The 14,115-nt window shown below is 35.0% G+C and overlaps 1 protein-coding gene across 1 annotated transcript; it reads left to right on the top strand.

The window, feature by feature from the left end:
- Positions 1 to 2,464: 2,464 nt before the first annotated feature.
- Positions 2,465 to 13,552, top strand: LOC307136216 (uncharacterized protein; the record flags this gene model as incomplete). Its single annotated transcript, XM_079833019.1, has 21 exons — positions 2,465 to 2,555; positions 2,692 to 2,783; positions 2,914 to 2,997; positions 3,085 to 3,235; positions 3,445 to 3,518; positions 4,631 to 4,769; positions 4,920 to 5,012; positions 5,422 to 5,453; positions 5,602 to 5,625; positions 7,350 to 7,454; positions 7,947 to 8,026; positions 8,133 to 8,289; positions 8,598 to 8,681; positions 10,023 to 10,209; positions 10,294 to 10,700; positions 11,545 to 11,736; positions 11,940 to 12,035; positions 12,163 to 12,210; positions 12,762 to 12,951; positions 13,074 to 13,206; positions 13,297 to 13,552. The coding sequence occupies 21 exons, from the start codon at positions 2,465 to 2,467 to the stop codon at positions 13,427 to 13,429; spliced, it is 2,592 nt and encodes an 863-aa protein (XP_079689145.1). The 3' UTR covers positions 13,430 to 13,552.
- Between the last annotated feature and the right edge of the window lie 563 nt (positions 13,553 to 14,115).

Here is a 14,115-nt window from a genome sequence, read left to right as displayed (position 1 = left end):
TTTACTCCAATTCTATTTTTTAAGAGTCTGGCATAACTATAAAAAGTACATGACTTTTCTGGGTCTAGAATGGAAATATCTTGATTGTTTTTTTTTTGTATATTTTTGTTGTTTTTGTGTCTTATATTAAATAATTTGATGCAAACAATGAGCAAGTTCATATTAAATTGGATTTTACACATACCTTTTATTAACCATAAAATAATGGGGAAATACATAATATTAACGATTGACATTTTTACCCATTGTAGCTAGTTCTAGGGAAAGGATAAATGTCAGATGAAGTGACAGTTAAACTAGACTAAGACAGCGAGATACAGAGCATCAGGAATCTCTGCCCTTTGACATTGACACAGCTGGCAATGGCAGCACTAAACTGTGTCCCATCATTCCCCTCCTTCTCCCTCTTTGTCTCCCTCACCAATCCCTGATACAGTACGAAATACAGGACTAATGAGAAGAGGAAGAGGACATCTTCATCTCTCATTTGTTCGATTAGGAATTGTACAATATTTCTAACAGTGTATTGACAATATATGTTATATCAATTTTTTTTCCCCCATTGGGTAAGTGTGGTTCCTATTGTTTGCTTTAGGGCATCAGAAGCTTAAACATCTCGTTTTATGATGCACATTCTTCCTCCAAGCACCTTGTAAAGGAGCAGTAAAGGATAGTGCTGGAGGAGAGGCAAGGGTCAAGAGGAACAGCCATAAGCCATGTCACATTCAAGAATTCCAGGCTGGTGCTCCGGCAACGTCTGGCAGGGTGTAAAAGAGTGTGGTATGGTTGAAAATGCGATACTTTATTGATAAATATGGCCATGCTTCTGGTTTTTATTAAAACTCAAAAGTCTGCAGAATTGCATGCAAGATGCAGGTTTGACAGATTATTCCAACTGGAGGGAAAAAACATTTTAAAGCAGCATAAGATTATTTTCTGGTCTGAACCAATTGGTTGGTTTTATAGGGGTTCTGTGATCTTGGAAAATATGTGTACCAGCTAGGCTATACACAATCCAAGACCAGAAAACCATCTTAGGCTGGGTTAAGATGTGTTTTTAAGTAAGTAACTAAGTGTATGATTAAGCTATTGATTGAGCTGATTGGATGTATTAGCTACTATTAAAGGGATAGTTCACCCAAAAATTTAAATTCTGTCATGTATTCACCCTCAAGTTGTTTCAAACCTGTAGGAATTTATTTCTTCTGCTGAACACAAAAGCATATATTTCGAAGAATATGGGTAACCAAACAGTTAATGGACCCCATTGACTTCCATAGTATGGAAAAAACTAAAATACTATGGAAGTAGGTAAATGATGACAGAATGTATCCCTTTAAACTATAACTACAATAACTATACTATGTCTAGCCTATAAACTACTACTATTACTACTAAAGTCAAAATACATTTCTATCATATTCCAGTTTTTTGTATGGGTTTGAATAATTGGCTCAAACATTCTCGGCAAATCACAATCAGAGAGAAGCGTTCACGCGCCTTACCGCGAGGCGAGCGCGTGGATCATCGAAACGCCAATTCAACGCTCGACCTGGGGTGAGGAGTGATGAACAACAGGACGTTTTATAAAATTTTAAAACAAAAACATGTCAGCAACACTTTGGCAACACTCTGAGTGAGATATGCAGTTCTACAGGGACGGGTTGATTATCTGAAATGGGATTCCAAGGATGTTATTCCAGGAATAATGTGCTCTGGAGAGACTGTGTCTTGATTTCATAAAGAAACAGCTGAAGCAGTTGAACAGAGGTAGGTCTTTCAAATAATCTTATCTCACGTATTGTTTTTCAAATGAACATTTTAAGCGCGTTAATTGTGGGATACAGGATCAACTTTATAAGCAAACTAGGTTTATGTAGTCTAAATCATTTTAATTGTAATAATATCAAGTGTTTTTTGTAATTTCAATAAATAAATGCAACATTTAAAGTAGCTAGTACGGTCGTTTATGGTAGGCTATTTTTTAATAGTTTCATTTGTTCTTAAGTGTAGCCTACATTGCGGTGTTCATCATACACTTTTAATGTTGTTTAATGTTAATTGCATTATTTAAGAGTCATGTGTTACCTTGATGGTGTTTATGAAAGACTATGGCTTTGTGCGTTGAATCATCATGCGTCCTTATATTTGACCAATAACTCAGTATCAGTATAAAGTACATGTACATTTTAACAATATAAATAAATATTATAGTTCATACTTTTTATATCCTATATACAGTATTTTACAATATGATAAACATTTTATTATATAACATTTTCTATAAAACCAATACTGATGATCTTTCTTTTTTTTTTATCAGATTTGGCCAAAAAGCATGCTTTTACTACATTCCAGTAGACTTTAATTCTTGTTTATGATTTAAATCATGCATTCATATCTTCCTCTTTGTCTACTATGAGCAGCATTTATCCACTGGACAAGAATCCAAAGTTTGAAGAGGATGTCTGGGGTAGATAAAAACCTAAACTCAGAGAAAAGTTTCAGAGTGGTCGTCCGTCTGTGTGCCCGTGAGAACATACACTCACACACAGGTCTCACACAAATATATAGCATGTTTAATATGCAGTGGGACTGAAGTTTGCATTAAATTGTGTACCTTTTCCCATTGTTCTGACCTTTAATTCTGTGAGCATATATATATTTAACCCAAAATGTTCAATTCCTCAGCGAGCAGAGCAGAACATTCTGTCTCTTTAGATGAACCCAGAGCCTCCATTAAAGTGACACATCTCAACAGAGTAGTTGTTGACACTGGAAGGGTGAGTGTTGAATCAAATTAGATCGAATTAATTCGATTCATCATCCTCATTTTGCAAAAACAGAAAGAAATGGTTCGAGTGAAACCAAAGTCAAGTGAATGTCTTGATTTTCTGTGTTTTCATTCTGCAGAGTCACAAGCCTCATATTATAGATCTTGATGCAGTTTTAAATGAGGAGGCGTCTCAGAGAGATGTTTATGAGTCAACAACAAAGGTTCGCAGAATGTTCTTCATAGCAACAGTTATATTCATATTTCATACTAATCAATGATGCTAATCAATCTCTCTCTTTCTGTCCCAGTCTCTGGTGGAGTATCTAATGCAGGGTTATAATGGCTGTGTAGTTGTCTATGGCTCTCCGGGCAGCGGTAAGACTCACACCATGCAGGGATGCAGCGTTTTAGCCAAACACAGAGGCATCATCAGCCGCGCTGCTGAGGACATCTTCACTTGTATCAAACCTTCAAGCTATTGGTTTTAGGAAATCACATTTGAACTAAGATTTCCCCTTTTTTTTGTCATTTAAGAGAGACTTATAGCACATATTGCAGTAACATTCCACTCCTCATTCATTGCACCACAACTATCCAGTGTTTCAGACTACACATAATAACACCTGTATAGCAGCTTCCTTGAACAAGCCTTAATTTGAATAATCCAGCCCCCAAGACATCTCACTGCAAAATCAGAGTGTCATTCTACCACATCTTCAATGAAAAGATTTATGACCTATTGGTAAGTCATTTATAGTTTATTTAAATAAATCATATGTTATTGAATTAATCACAATTATTTTACATTAATGCATTTGGAAGGTGATTTTATTCAGAGCAGCTTATGTTGTCAGTTCATTACAACATTCCCATGGCCTTGCAATACTGTTTGAGTTACAGGAATGTCATGTTAGATGTATATACGCACTACTGTTTAAAATTGGGGCCAGCACGATTTTTTGGTAACACTTTATTTTAGGGTCCAATTCTCACTATTAACTAGTTGCTTATATAGCTTGCATATAACTCGTATATTGGCTGTTTATTAGTACTTATAAAGCACATATTAATGCCTTAATCCTACTGCATACCTAAATTTAAAGGCTACAAAAGCTACCTTACTAACTATAAATAAGCAGTAAATTAGGAGTTTATTGAGGCAAAAAATCACAGTTAATAGTAATATGTGTTCCCCATACCAAAGTGTTAACGATTTGACAAAATGTTTTTGAAGGATGTCTCAATAAATAAAAAAAATCATTAAAATTAGAGTATTCCTCAATAAAAACACTAATATTGTTAAAAGTTATTATAATTTAAAATAATGTTTTCACGTTTAAAATGTCATTTATTCCTGTGATGGCAAAGCTGAAATTTCAGCGTCATTACTCCAGTCTTCAGTGTCTCATGATATGCTGATTTCTTATTATTCTCTTACAGAAAAACCTGTTAAAAGCACATGTGAAATATGTGGACCACGTGAAATTCATGTGGTTTTTCTGTAAGGTTATCATAATTTCTTTCATGATTCTTTTAAAAATAGAAATACATAATTGATTAGAATTTTTTTTTTACAATTGTAAAACGCCTTTACTGTCACTTTTGATCAAATTGATAAATGCAACCTTGCTGAAAACATTTCTTAAAAAAAAGTATATATATATATATATATATTAAAAGAATCGTACTGACCCCAAACTTTTGAATGGTGGTGTATAGAAACATTTTGTAATGCTTTTTTAGGGTACCAAATACATTTCATAATTCTATAAAATCCCAGGCTTTGAGAAACTAAAAAAGGAGAAAAATTTACACTCGATATAGCAACAGGTGTTCTCTCTTGCATCTGCTCAGGATCCGAAGGGGAGTGAGGTGATCTGGGTGCGTGACTGTGAGGAGGTGGTGCATCTCGATGGGTTGACGGAGGTGGAGGTGAACTCCGCCCAGGATCTGCTACAGGTGCATCGCCGTGGCTCTGCGCTCAGGCACACGGGTAACAGAGCCATTAACTCAACCTGAGCACTAATATTCTGATAGAGATGATGATGAGCATGCACTATTTTATCTGAAGTATGAGGATCAGAGTGATCTCAGCTTCTGTCAATACAATCAAACTCCTACATACCTTTCTAAAATTCTGCAGGGATCTCAAAGGGAGATTTTCCAAGCCGATCCCACGTGGTATTTAACATTGTGGTCATTAACACAATGGTCCAGTCCCCTGTCCAGTCCCCTGGTAGGTGTTTTTATGTTTTCTAAACATAAACATCTTTTCTCATTGCAATTTTCCTATGCTTTTATTATCTTATTACATTTGTAAAATAAATTCTTCATAGATGTTTTTGGAGAGTTATTGACATTCTGTTACATTTTTACTTGTTTATATTGGGTAACTCAGTCCATTTGTCGGTCAGTAACTCCCCTCAATCGACCCCCTACGCATTAGTCAGCTCTAGGAACCTCTGCATGCGGTCTGATTGTTATTGTAGCGAGATATGAACATACCAGAGCCTCCCTCAGGGTCTCCCAGTACCCCCTGCAGCGATTGTGTTGCAAACTCACAGTGTTGCAGTGTAATTATATTCTATTACTACAAATCTGATTAACCTCCTCCCTTTGTGTGTATTTTTGTTGAATGGTTGCAGAGGGAGTTTTGACTGCCAGCAAACTCACTCTGGTAAGATGATAGCATCGGAGACTCCTTTTAGCATAACTGAAATATTAGGTATTCTCTGCGTGAAATCTTGGCATTCTTGTGGTAAGCACCATATTTGTCTGTGAAGTAATAAAAAATTATGAAACTCATGATTGTTGCTCTTTGTTAGGTGGATCTGGCAAGCTCAGCGAAAGTAAGTCTATATGTTGAAATGTGTCTGATCGTTCTAACAGCTATGATATTTTTAGTCAGAGATTCATTGATCACTATTGATTGTCCGATTATAATACTTAAAAAACTATTTTAAATTTAATTTACTTTTCCCCACAAATGTTTTACACCTAAAGAAAAAAATATAGGGCTAAGTGATTACATCAATAAGCTTATAGGTGGTGTCTTTACAAACAAATCTTTAAAGTCATTAATGAATGATTCTTTATGAACTTATTCATTCAACTGATTTGTTCAAACGCACTGATTTATTCAGGAATGAAAAAATAAATTACTAGAATTTTACTTTAAAAATAGTTAGAGTAATATGCTACACAATGCTTCAAAAGTCAAAATTCAAAAGTCTTTGAATCATTCATTCAGCAAATCCATTCAAACACATTGATTCAATCATGAAATGCCCCAGCAAACACTGAACGTTCCCCCGATGTTAGTATTTGGTTCCCATCTGGTTATTTTTTGAGAACCCAATAACATTATTATTTTTAGGTTTTATTTTTTGTAACCATATCCCAGAACAATGCAGATTGGTTATTTTTAAATAACCTAAAAATAACTTATACAGAATGTTCCCTATATGGTTATTTTTAGGTTATTATTTTGCAACCATGAAAATAACGTTCCCAGAACATTGCAGGGTAGTTATTTTTAAATAGGCTAACCTAAAAATGAAGAGAACATGATGTTAATCGAGAAAATAACAACGTCCCGCTAAACAGTTAAATTCAGTGATAAGAAATAAATGTACTGATATCCTACTTTAAATCAAATTCATTTTTAATGTCTGTGAATACATTTCATATTTTAAAAACCATAGATTGTGTTGAAGTCATTGTTATTTGGTGCTGAAGAAATGTAAAACTTGGGTACCCCATGAAATATAGTAGGGATAGCACATCCTAAAACAGAAATTCTGTGAACCCTCAAGCTGTTCCAAACATGCATGAATTTCATTCTTCTGCTGAACACGAAAGCAGAGATTTTGAAGAATATTGGTAAGCAAACAGTTGATGGACCCCATTGACTTCCATAGTATTAAAAAAACAAACAATGGAAGTTAATGGGGCCAATTAACTGTTTGGCTACTGACATTCTTCAAAATAACTTATTTTGTGTTCAGCAGAAGAATGAAATTCATACAGGTTTGAAACAACTCGAGGGCCAGTAAATGACTGAATTACATTTTTTGTGTGAACTATCCCTTTAATCTCCCAAATTTAATCTTCCATATGATGGTTAATGTACTCTGATTATTTTTTTTATGAATTAAACAATAAATACAAACAATGTATAGTTTGTATAATACTGATTATAGGCGTCCATACATGCATCTTCTATACCGCTTACTGGGTCGGGGGTGTGCTGGATACGTAAGGATAATGATATCGGAGTAGAGGTGGTAATGTTCTGGGAACGATAAAGTAACGTTGTACAAACCAAAAACAAACATTTTATTTCCGTCAAGAAAAATTCCCTGGCTAACCAAAAACAAACCTTAAAAAAGAACGTTCTGGGGCTACCTAGTGTACCTAAGTGTGCGTGTTGCTTGCAATCTCACAGTCGTAATCATGCTTGACCACTTGGTTGATTGCAAGAACATCTTAAAAATACACAGGTTTAGGTGACGAATACCTCAGTTTCAAGTTTTAATGTTCACTCTTTCTTTCTCTCTTATTGTCGCGTAAGGGTCGTAGTTCTGTGGTTCCTGACATGAAGAGAACTTTCAATGCCACAAATGAAAACCCGCACGAGACCAAGATGCTGAAACGCTCCCTCGCCATATTCGGAAATGTTAGTACCTCAAACATGTCAGCAAATAAAGGAGCATGTTTTATCTTATTATCACTGTTGTCCCGGTCAGACTAAGGGCAGTTTTGAAGAGAAGGGTTTGTTTTGAGTATCTCAAGACATACTCCAGTGATTATTTATCAGTCTAAGGGCCCTATCTTAATCATATCAATGTGCTGGCTGCATATGCAGGAAATTAGACACAGGAAATGATCTGTAAGGTTACATAGCTTTCCATTTAGGGAAGGGGGGATGTCATGTCACATCTAACAGAGAAAATAATTTCTGCAGAATATTGGCCTCTTCGTCTGATTATTTACATTTAGATAATGTTGAGGCCTCTTCTTCTCTGTTACGAATTTAATCATTGTGTTTATAGAAAAATTCCAAAATATGAGAGTCATTTTGGACACGGAATAAAATAAAAATATTTTCGTTCTGGTAATTATATAGTATGCAAATTTCAGAAAATAACAATCCTTCCTTTCTTTTTAGGTGATTTTTGCCCTCAGCTCTTCGGGGTCCCAGCACATCCCATACAGAGAATCCAAACTAACCCGAGCACTTAGGGACTGGTGCGCATCATCAACATCGCCATAATCATTTCTCAGTTTTCTTCAACATTTGTGTAAATTCATTGACTGTTTCTGAGTTTGATGTTAATTTTGGTGTCTGGTTTAGTTTGGGAGGGAACTGCCGGACGTGTTTAATGGTCACAGTGTCATCTCAATCGTCTTCAATAACCGAAACTCTCAGCTCTCTTCATTTTGCCTCCAGAGCTATGGCTGTTCCTTCTCGACCCATATACACATCTCAGTTACATTACACACCTGAACAGGTAAACGCATTCTTCCCATGAACATTTAAATTCTAAAAACACATACTTTCAGTATTTACCTCACAGTTGGTATACCAATTATTTACCTCCCGAAAACACCACAATAAACTTTTATCCTACGATAAATGTCGCCATTTTTTAACACTTGCTAACAATTTATTCACTTTTAAATCTTATGATATGACATGTTAAATAAATTATTTTGTAATGACCATTTACACGCATAGACATGCACAATACTAGTGAAATCTTACACACAATACTCTTATCTAACTGCTTTCTAAAATAAGCTCACAAAAATGTTCTAGCCATGTGCATATCTGAACGGGAAGAAGGACATTAATCATCTGAACAGACAGCAGATTTTACCGCCGGTTGGATCTGACAGAAGGGTGAGACTCAAAACTCACACACATGCACAGTACATATACACTTATACTTACACTATTACACACGTAATTTATAGCTTTACTTTAAGCCCTGAATGTGTTTGTATGTCAAGTGCCCTTTTGCAGCTGAGTGAGTCGTAAAAATGAAAGGGGCAACTTTTATTGTGCTCATCAGTTTGGCTCTTCATTTGAATAGTTTTGCCTCTTGTGGCCTGTTTCTAAAGTTACAGTATAGTGAGAGGGAACATTAGCTGGACACTATGAGTGAGAGGAGGACAGTGTTAATCTGAATATGTAATATACAATGTTTTATTTGGACATTCAGACCTTGTGTACAGAACTGGGAGACGCATGCCATAGAATTAACATACCTGGGGTCAAATAGGTCACATTCCTTTATTAACAACTTGTAAAATCTTTTTAAGTTATAAAGCAAAGGTATATTTTCCAGATTTGTAAAACAATGGCTCTTATGAATCAGTTCTTTATAAAGAGACAAAAAGATTCACGAAACAGTCTCAAACTCTGTCAATTTAGCCATTTGAATCAGTCAGTGAATCGTTTCAGTGCCATTATCTAAAATTCACAGCTGACTTTTTACTGTTACTGTGCTGTATACACGGCAGATTTCATCAGTCAATTTACTGATTGATTGTTAATATAACAATGTTTAAGGGTATAATTAAATGTATTAAGTTTTATATTTATTTAACAATGTTATAATACTATTAAAGATGAATAACGCCCGGTGTAACAATATTATATAGATTCTTGTATAATCTATATAATATAATACAGAATAATCTAATAATTTACAAAAAATACTATTGGTTATTGTTTAACATACTAAAGTGTTTTATTTTAGGAGTCAGTGTATCACACTAATTGCAATTAGTGAATAGAACAAACAAAACATGGTAACACTTTACAATGAGGTTCATTAGTTAACGTTAGTTAACTACATTAGTTAACATGAACTAATAAGTATTTATTAATCTTAGTTAATGTTAATTTCAACATTTACTAATACATTATTAAAATCAAAAGTTGTATTAGTTAACATTAGTTACTGCACTGTGAACTAAAATGAACAAACAATGAACAGCTGTATTAGTTTTTTTAACTAATGTTACCAAATATTAATATATACAGTAACAGATGTATTGCTCATGGTTAGTTCATGTTAGTTAATACATTAACTTATGTTAACTACCCAAGACATTTTTAAACAGTATATTTTAAAATTTGACACGCTTAATCTATTCTAATTATATATATTCTTAGTTAAATGCCAGATCCTGTTCTTTATATTTTATGTTTCATTCACCCCTGCTGTTTTTTCAGTCGCAGACATGTTTGCTTCCCATCCTTTTGAGTTCAGCCAGTTCCTCTGAATCTAAACTCAGCTCAAGTCAATGTGGAGATGGGCTGGAGCTCAGAACATTCCTCCCCCAGTTGGACAAACCAGGCCAAACTGAACCATCTGGACGTTACTGCCGTGGATCTCGACATGGAGAAAATAGAGCTGAAGGTAACAAGATGCATTTTCATTTTCATAAAATCAGGAGTCACTTTAACACTAAACAAGAACTTTTTACTTTTAACTGCTTTGCAGGTAGGATGACCCGCTCCCTGTCCCGTTCCCTCTCTGGGGTAATACTCCACGATGCTGGAGGGAGAGAAAGAACTGGAATGGGATTGGAGTTTTCATCTGCACAGCAGCGCGGTTCTGTAGAGCGGCTTTCCACGTCCTCTCTTGAACCTTTTTCAGCTCCTTCAGCAGCTGTGGAGTGTCCTAACTGTTCCCGGGAACGAAATATCCGAGAGGATTATGACAAGATCATTCTTCAGGCTAAGAGAGACAAAGATTCTCTGAGTCAAAAAGTAGCAGAACTGGAGAACGAGTTGAAGATGATAGCAACACAGGAGAGAGAAGATGGGTTGAGTTGGGAAAAGAAAAGAGGAAATGAAGAATCTACCAGCAGCACATCTGCAGGTCCAGGAATATTACAGACTTCAGAGGTACCAACACATAAGAGCATCTAATGTATTGAAAAAATGTGCTGGGTTATGTCACCATTGTTCCTAATAGAGGAATCTTTTCCACATCATATACTCTGGAACCCTGAAACTATTCAGTAGTCAATAACAGGGAAATGTATTGACTAAAACCAGTATGTAAATGAACACACTCTTATATTGAAAAGGTTAAATATATTAAAATATTATAATATTTATATCTTTTTAAATATTATTTTATATATTTTATGCACTACTATTCAAAATGTTCGGGTTGGTACTTGGTAGGATATTTTTTTTTTAATTCTTAGAAATCTCTTATGCTCACTAAAGCTGCATTTATTTAATCAAAAATACAGTAAAAACAGCAAAAATGCGAGATATTATTACAAAAGTATTTAAAAAATTTAAAAGCATTGTTTTCCAATTTAATACATTTTAAAATTGTATTTAATCCTGTGATGGCAAAGCTGAATTTTCAGCATCATTACTCCAGTCTTCAGTGTCACATGATCCTTCAGAAATAATTCTAATATGCTGCTTTGCTGCTCAAGAAACATTTCTTATTATTAACGTTTTAATATATTTATATATTTGTGGAAACTGTGATAATCCCCTAATTAGAAAATTATTCTGATATCTAAACAAATATTTTTACATTCATATTTGGGCAAAATGTGAATTTTGATCAAAAGTGCATTTGACAGTTTAAGATGGTCTGTGTATGTTGCTTACAACCTCAACCATCAGTTTAAAATGCAAATTGAGGTCTAAGACCATTGTGTCATGCAAAGTGCTTTTTGAAAAAACAAAGATGAGCACAGAAATATCTCAACCTGTTCTGTAGGTGTGTTTACAAACAGAAGCAGAACGTCCGAGAGCAGAGTTGAGCGCATGTCATGAGAGAGAGATGATGCTGACAAACATGCTGCACTCTGAGAGAGAGAGACTGACCCAGGATGCCCAGGATCTGCTCACACAGCTTAACAGCACCAGAGAGAGAAACAGCCAGCTTGTGTCAGCCCTTAACAACCAGCGGGTACATATCACACACAGCCTACCAATACTGAGATTTAGAAAGTCTGTTAGATTATATGAACAGGTGAAATAACAACAGAAACCTAGTTTCATTTAAGGTTGCATAAAGTGAACTGCAGTGTAATCACTTTAGATCGCAGTTTTATTTGTCTGTGATTGTAGTATTGTAATATTTGCGGTGTACTTGTGCTGTTTGTATGGTAGGAGAGTTTGTTGGCAGAACTACAGACCAGCAGAGAGGAGCTTGTAAAATTTCGAGAGAGTGTGTCTCTTACCCTCAGCCAGCTCAAGACTGAAAAGGTTCTTTCTATCCTGTTCTTATAGGCATAGGATATTTAAATTGTAGCCTATTTTATCTGACAAAATACGACACATCACTTTTTACACCACCTACTGGACAATGAATTTCATTAATTTCATTTTACAGACTGAACTGATATCAAACTTAGAGGACACAAAAAGTTCCTATGAAAAGGTAACCTAGGACATACACCACCGATCAAAAGTTTGGGGTTGGTTTCTGAAAGAAATCGCTTATGCTCACCAAAGTTGCATTTATTTGATCAATAATACAGTAAAAAAATATATAATATTTTGAAATATTACTACGGTTTTAAATGACTGTTTTCTTTTTGAATATATTTTAAAATGTATTTTATTCTGTGATGGCAAAGCTGAATTTCAGTAGCCATTCAGGAGTCATGATCATTCAGAAATCATTCTGATATGCTGATTTGGTGCTCAAGAAACATTTCATATTATTTATCAAACTGTTGTGCTGCTTAATATTAATAAACCTTGGAATTCAAAGTTCAGAAGGACAGCATTTATTTTAGATGTTTTTTTAAATAATGTAATGTCTTTACTGTCCCTTTTGATACATTTAATGCATCCTTGCTGAATAGAAGTATTCATTTAGAAAGAAAAGACTGACCCCAAACTTTTTATTTATATTTTTTTCTGTAAAAAATAAGAAAGAAATAAAAGATACTTTTTTTTGCATGTGTATGCGTACTGCTTCTACAGGTGTGCTTGGAAAATGCTGATTTGAGACAGAAACTAAAGTCATTTTTGAGGGAGATCAACTCGGCACCCTTTACGGGAACCAGCAGTCCAGACACAAGCACTTCACGCATGCACACAGTCACAACGAATACCGAGATGATTGTCGTATCACACCATGTGTCTCAGCAATATCCTGCAGGTGTCACAAAAGGCAAGAGATCCATATCTCATTTTCATCATTTGAAAACAACTATAACATCTTTATTAACCTTATTCAGTGTTCAGGCTTTAGGTAACCTTAATGTTGATGACATTTATTGTTTTTGGCAACAGGAAGTGAATGCTGCTTCAGTCAGTGTGAAGGATTTCAGCATCCTGAGGAGGGGTTTACAGAAAAATCTGAAACCACAAACAACAGCAACTGTGAACAGCCTCTGTATAAACCCCAGAATCTCTACAAGCAGCTGTGAGCATCCATAGAACAAATCTTATGAGTTTATAGAACTGATATTTGACTCTGAGACCTTATGTAGTGGGTTCTGTGTGATTTCTGCAGGAGGAGGGAGCACAGTCTGTTACTGGACATGATGCTGGTTCTGTACAGGAGGGAGTGGTTTCTGCAGGATGCCATACCATACGTCAGACGTACGCTCAGGAAGTGTGGACTGAAGCCTGAGGATATAGAGTAGACTAAAGACTGTGTACTTGTGTGTGAGTGAATGAAAGAGGGGAAAGTCCTGTATGAATCACAGGTAAAGTCATAGTTCGCTTAAAGGCATAGTTCACCTAAAAATAAAAATTCTGTCATAATTTACTCTCCTCATAGTTTACTAAATTATCATAAAAGTTGTACTTGCAACTTCTGAAGTCATACAATAGCTTTGTGTGAGCAACAGACCAATATTTAAGTTGCTATTCACTGAAAATATTGGAATTGTCACAAAAGGCTATCATATGACTTCAGGAGACTTAGAATATAGTGCATAAGCCAAATTGACTACTTCGATGATTCTTGAATAATGCTTTTACATTTTTTATGCTTGAAAGCATCAGTCCCTATTACGATTGCATGCAAAAGAATGACCAGAAAAGTATGTCCATGTTCTACAGAACAAAAAGTCATATAGGTTACACAGGAACAACATCACAGTGAGTAAACAGAAATGCCATTTTTGTAAAGTGCGCTCACTTTAAAACTGACATGATAGTACATTTATATATTTAATAAATATATTAAACATATATTTAACAGAATAAAGAAAAAGCTGTTCCTTTTGAGCTAACAAAGCAGAGTTTAAAGCAGAGTCCATTTAAAATCCAACCGAAAATGTGTCCACCAACTGTTACACAATAGACTATATAATAGAGACTATTA

The sequence above is a fragment of the Gobio gobio genome, assembly GCF_949357685.1.
Source record: "Gobio gobio genome assembly, chromosome: 13".
Taxonomy (NCBI): Eukaryota; Metazoa; Chordata; class Actinopteri; order Cypriniformes; family Gobionidae; genus Gobio; species Gobio gobio.
Note: the sequence above shows the minus strand (reverse complement) of the source record. Positions and strands in the feature narration are given on the sequence as shown.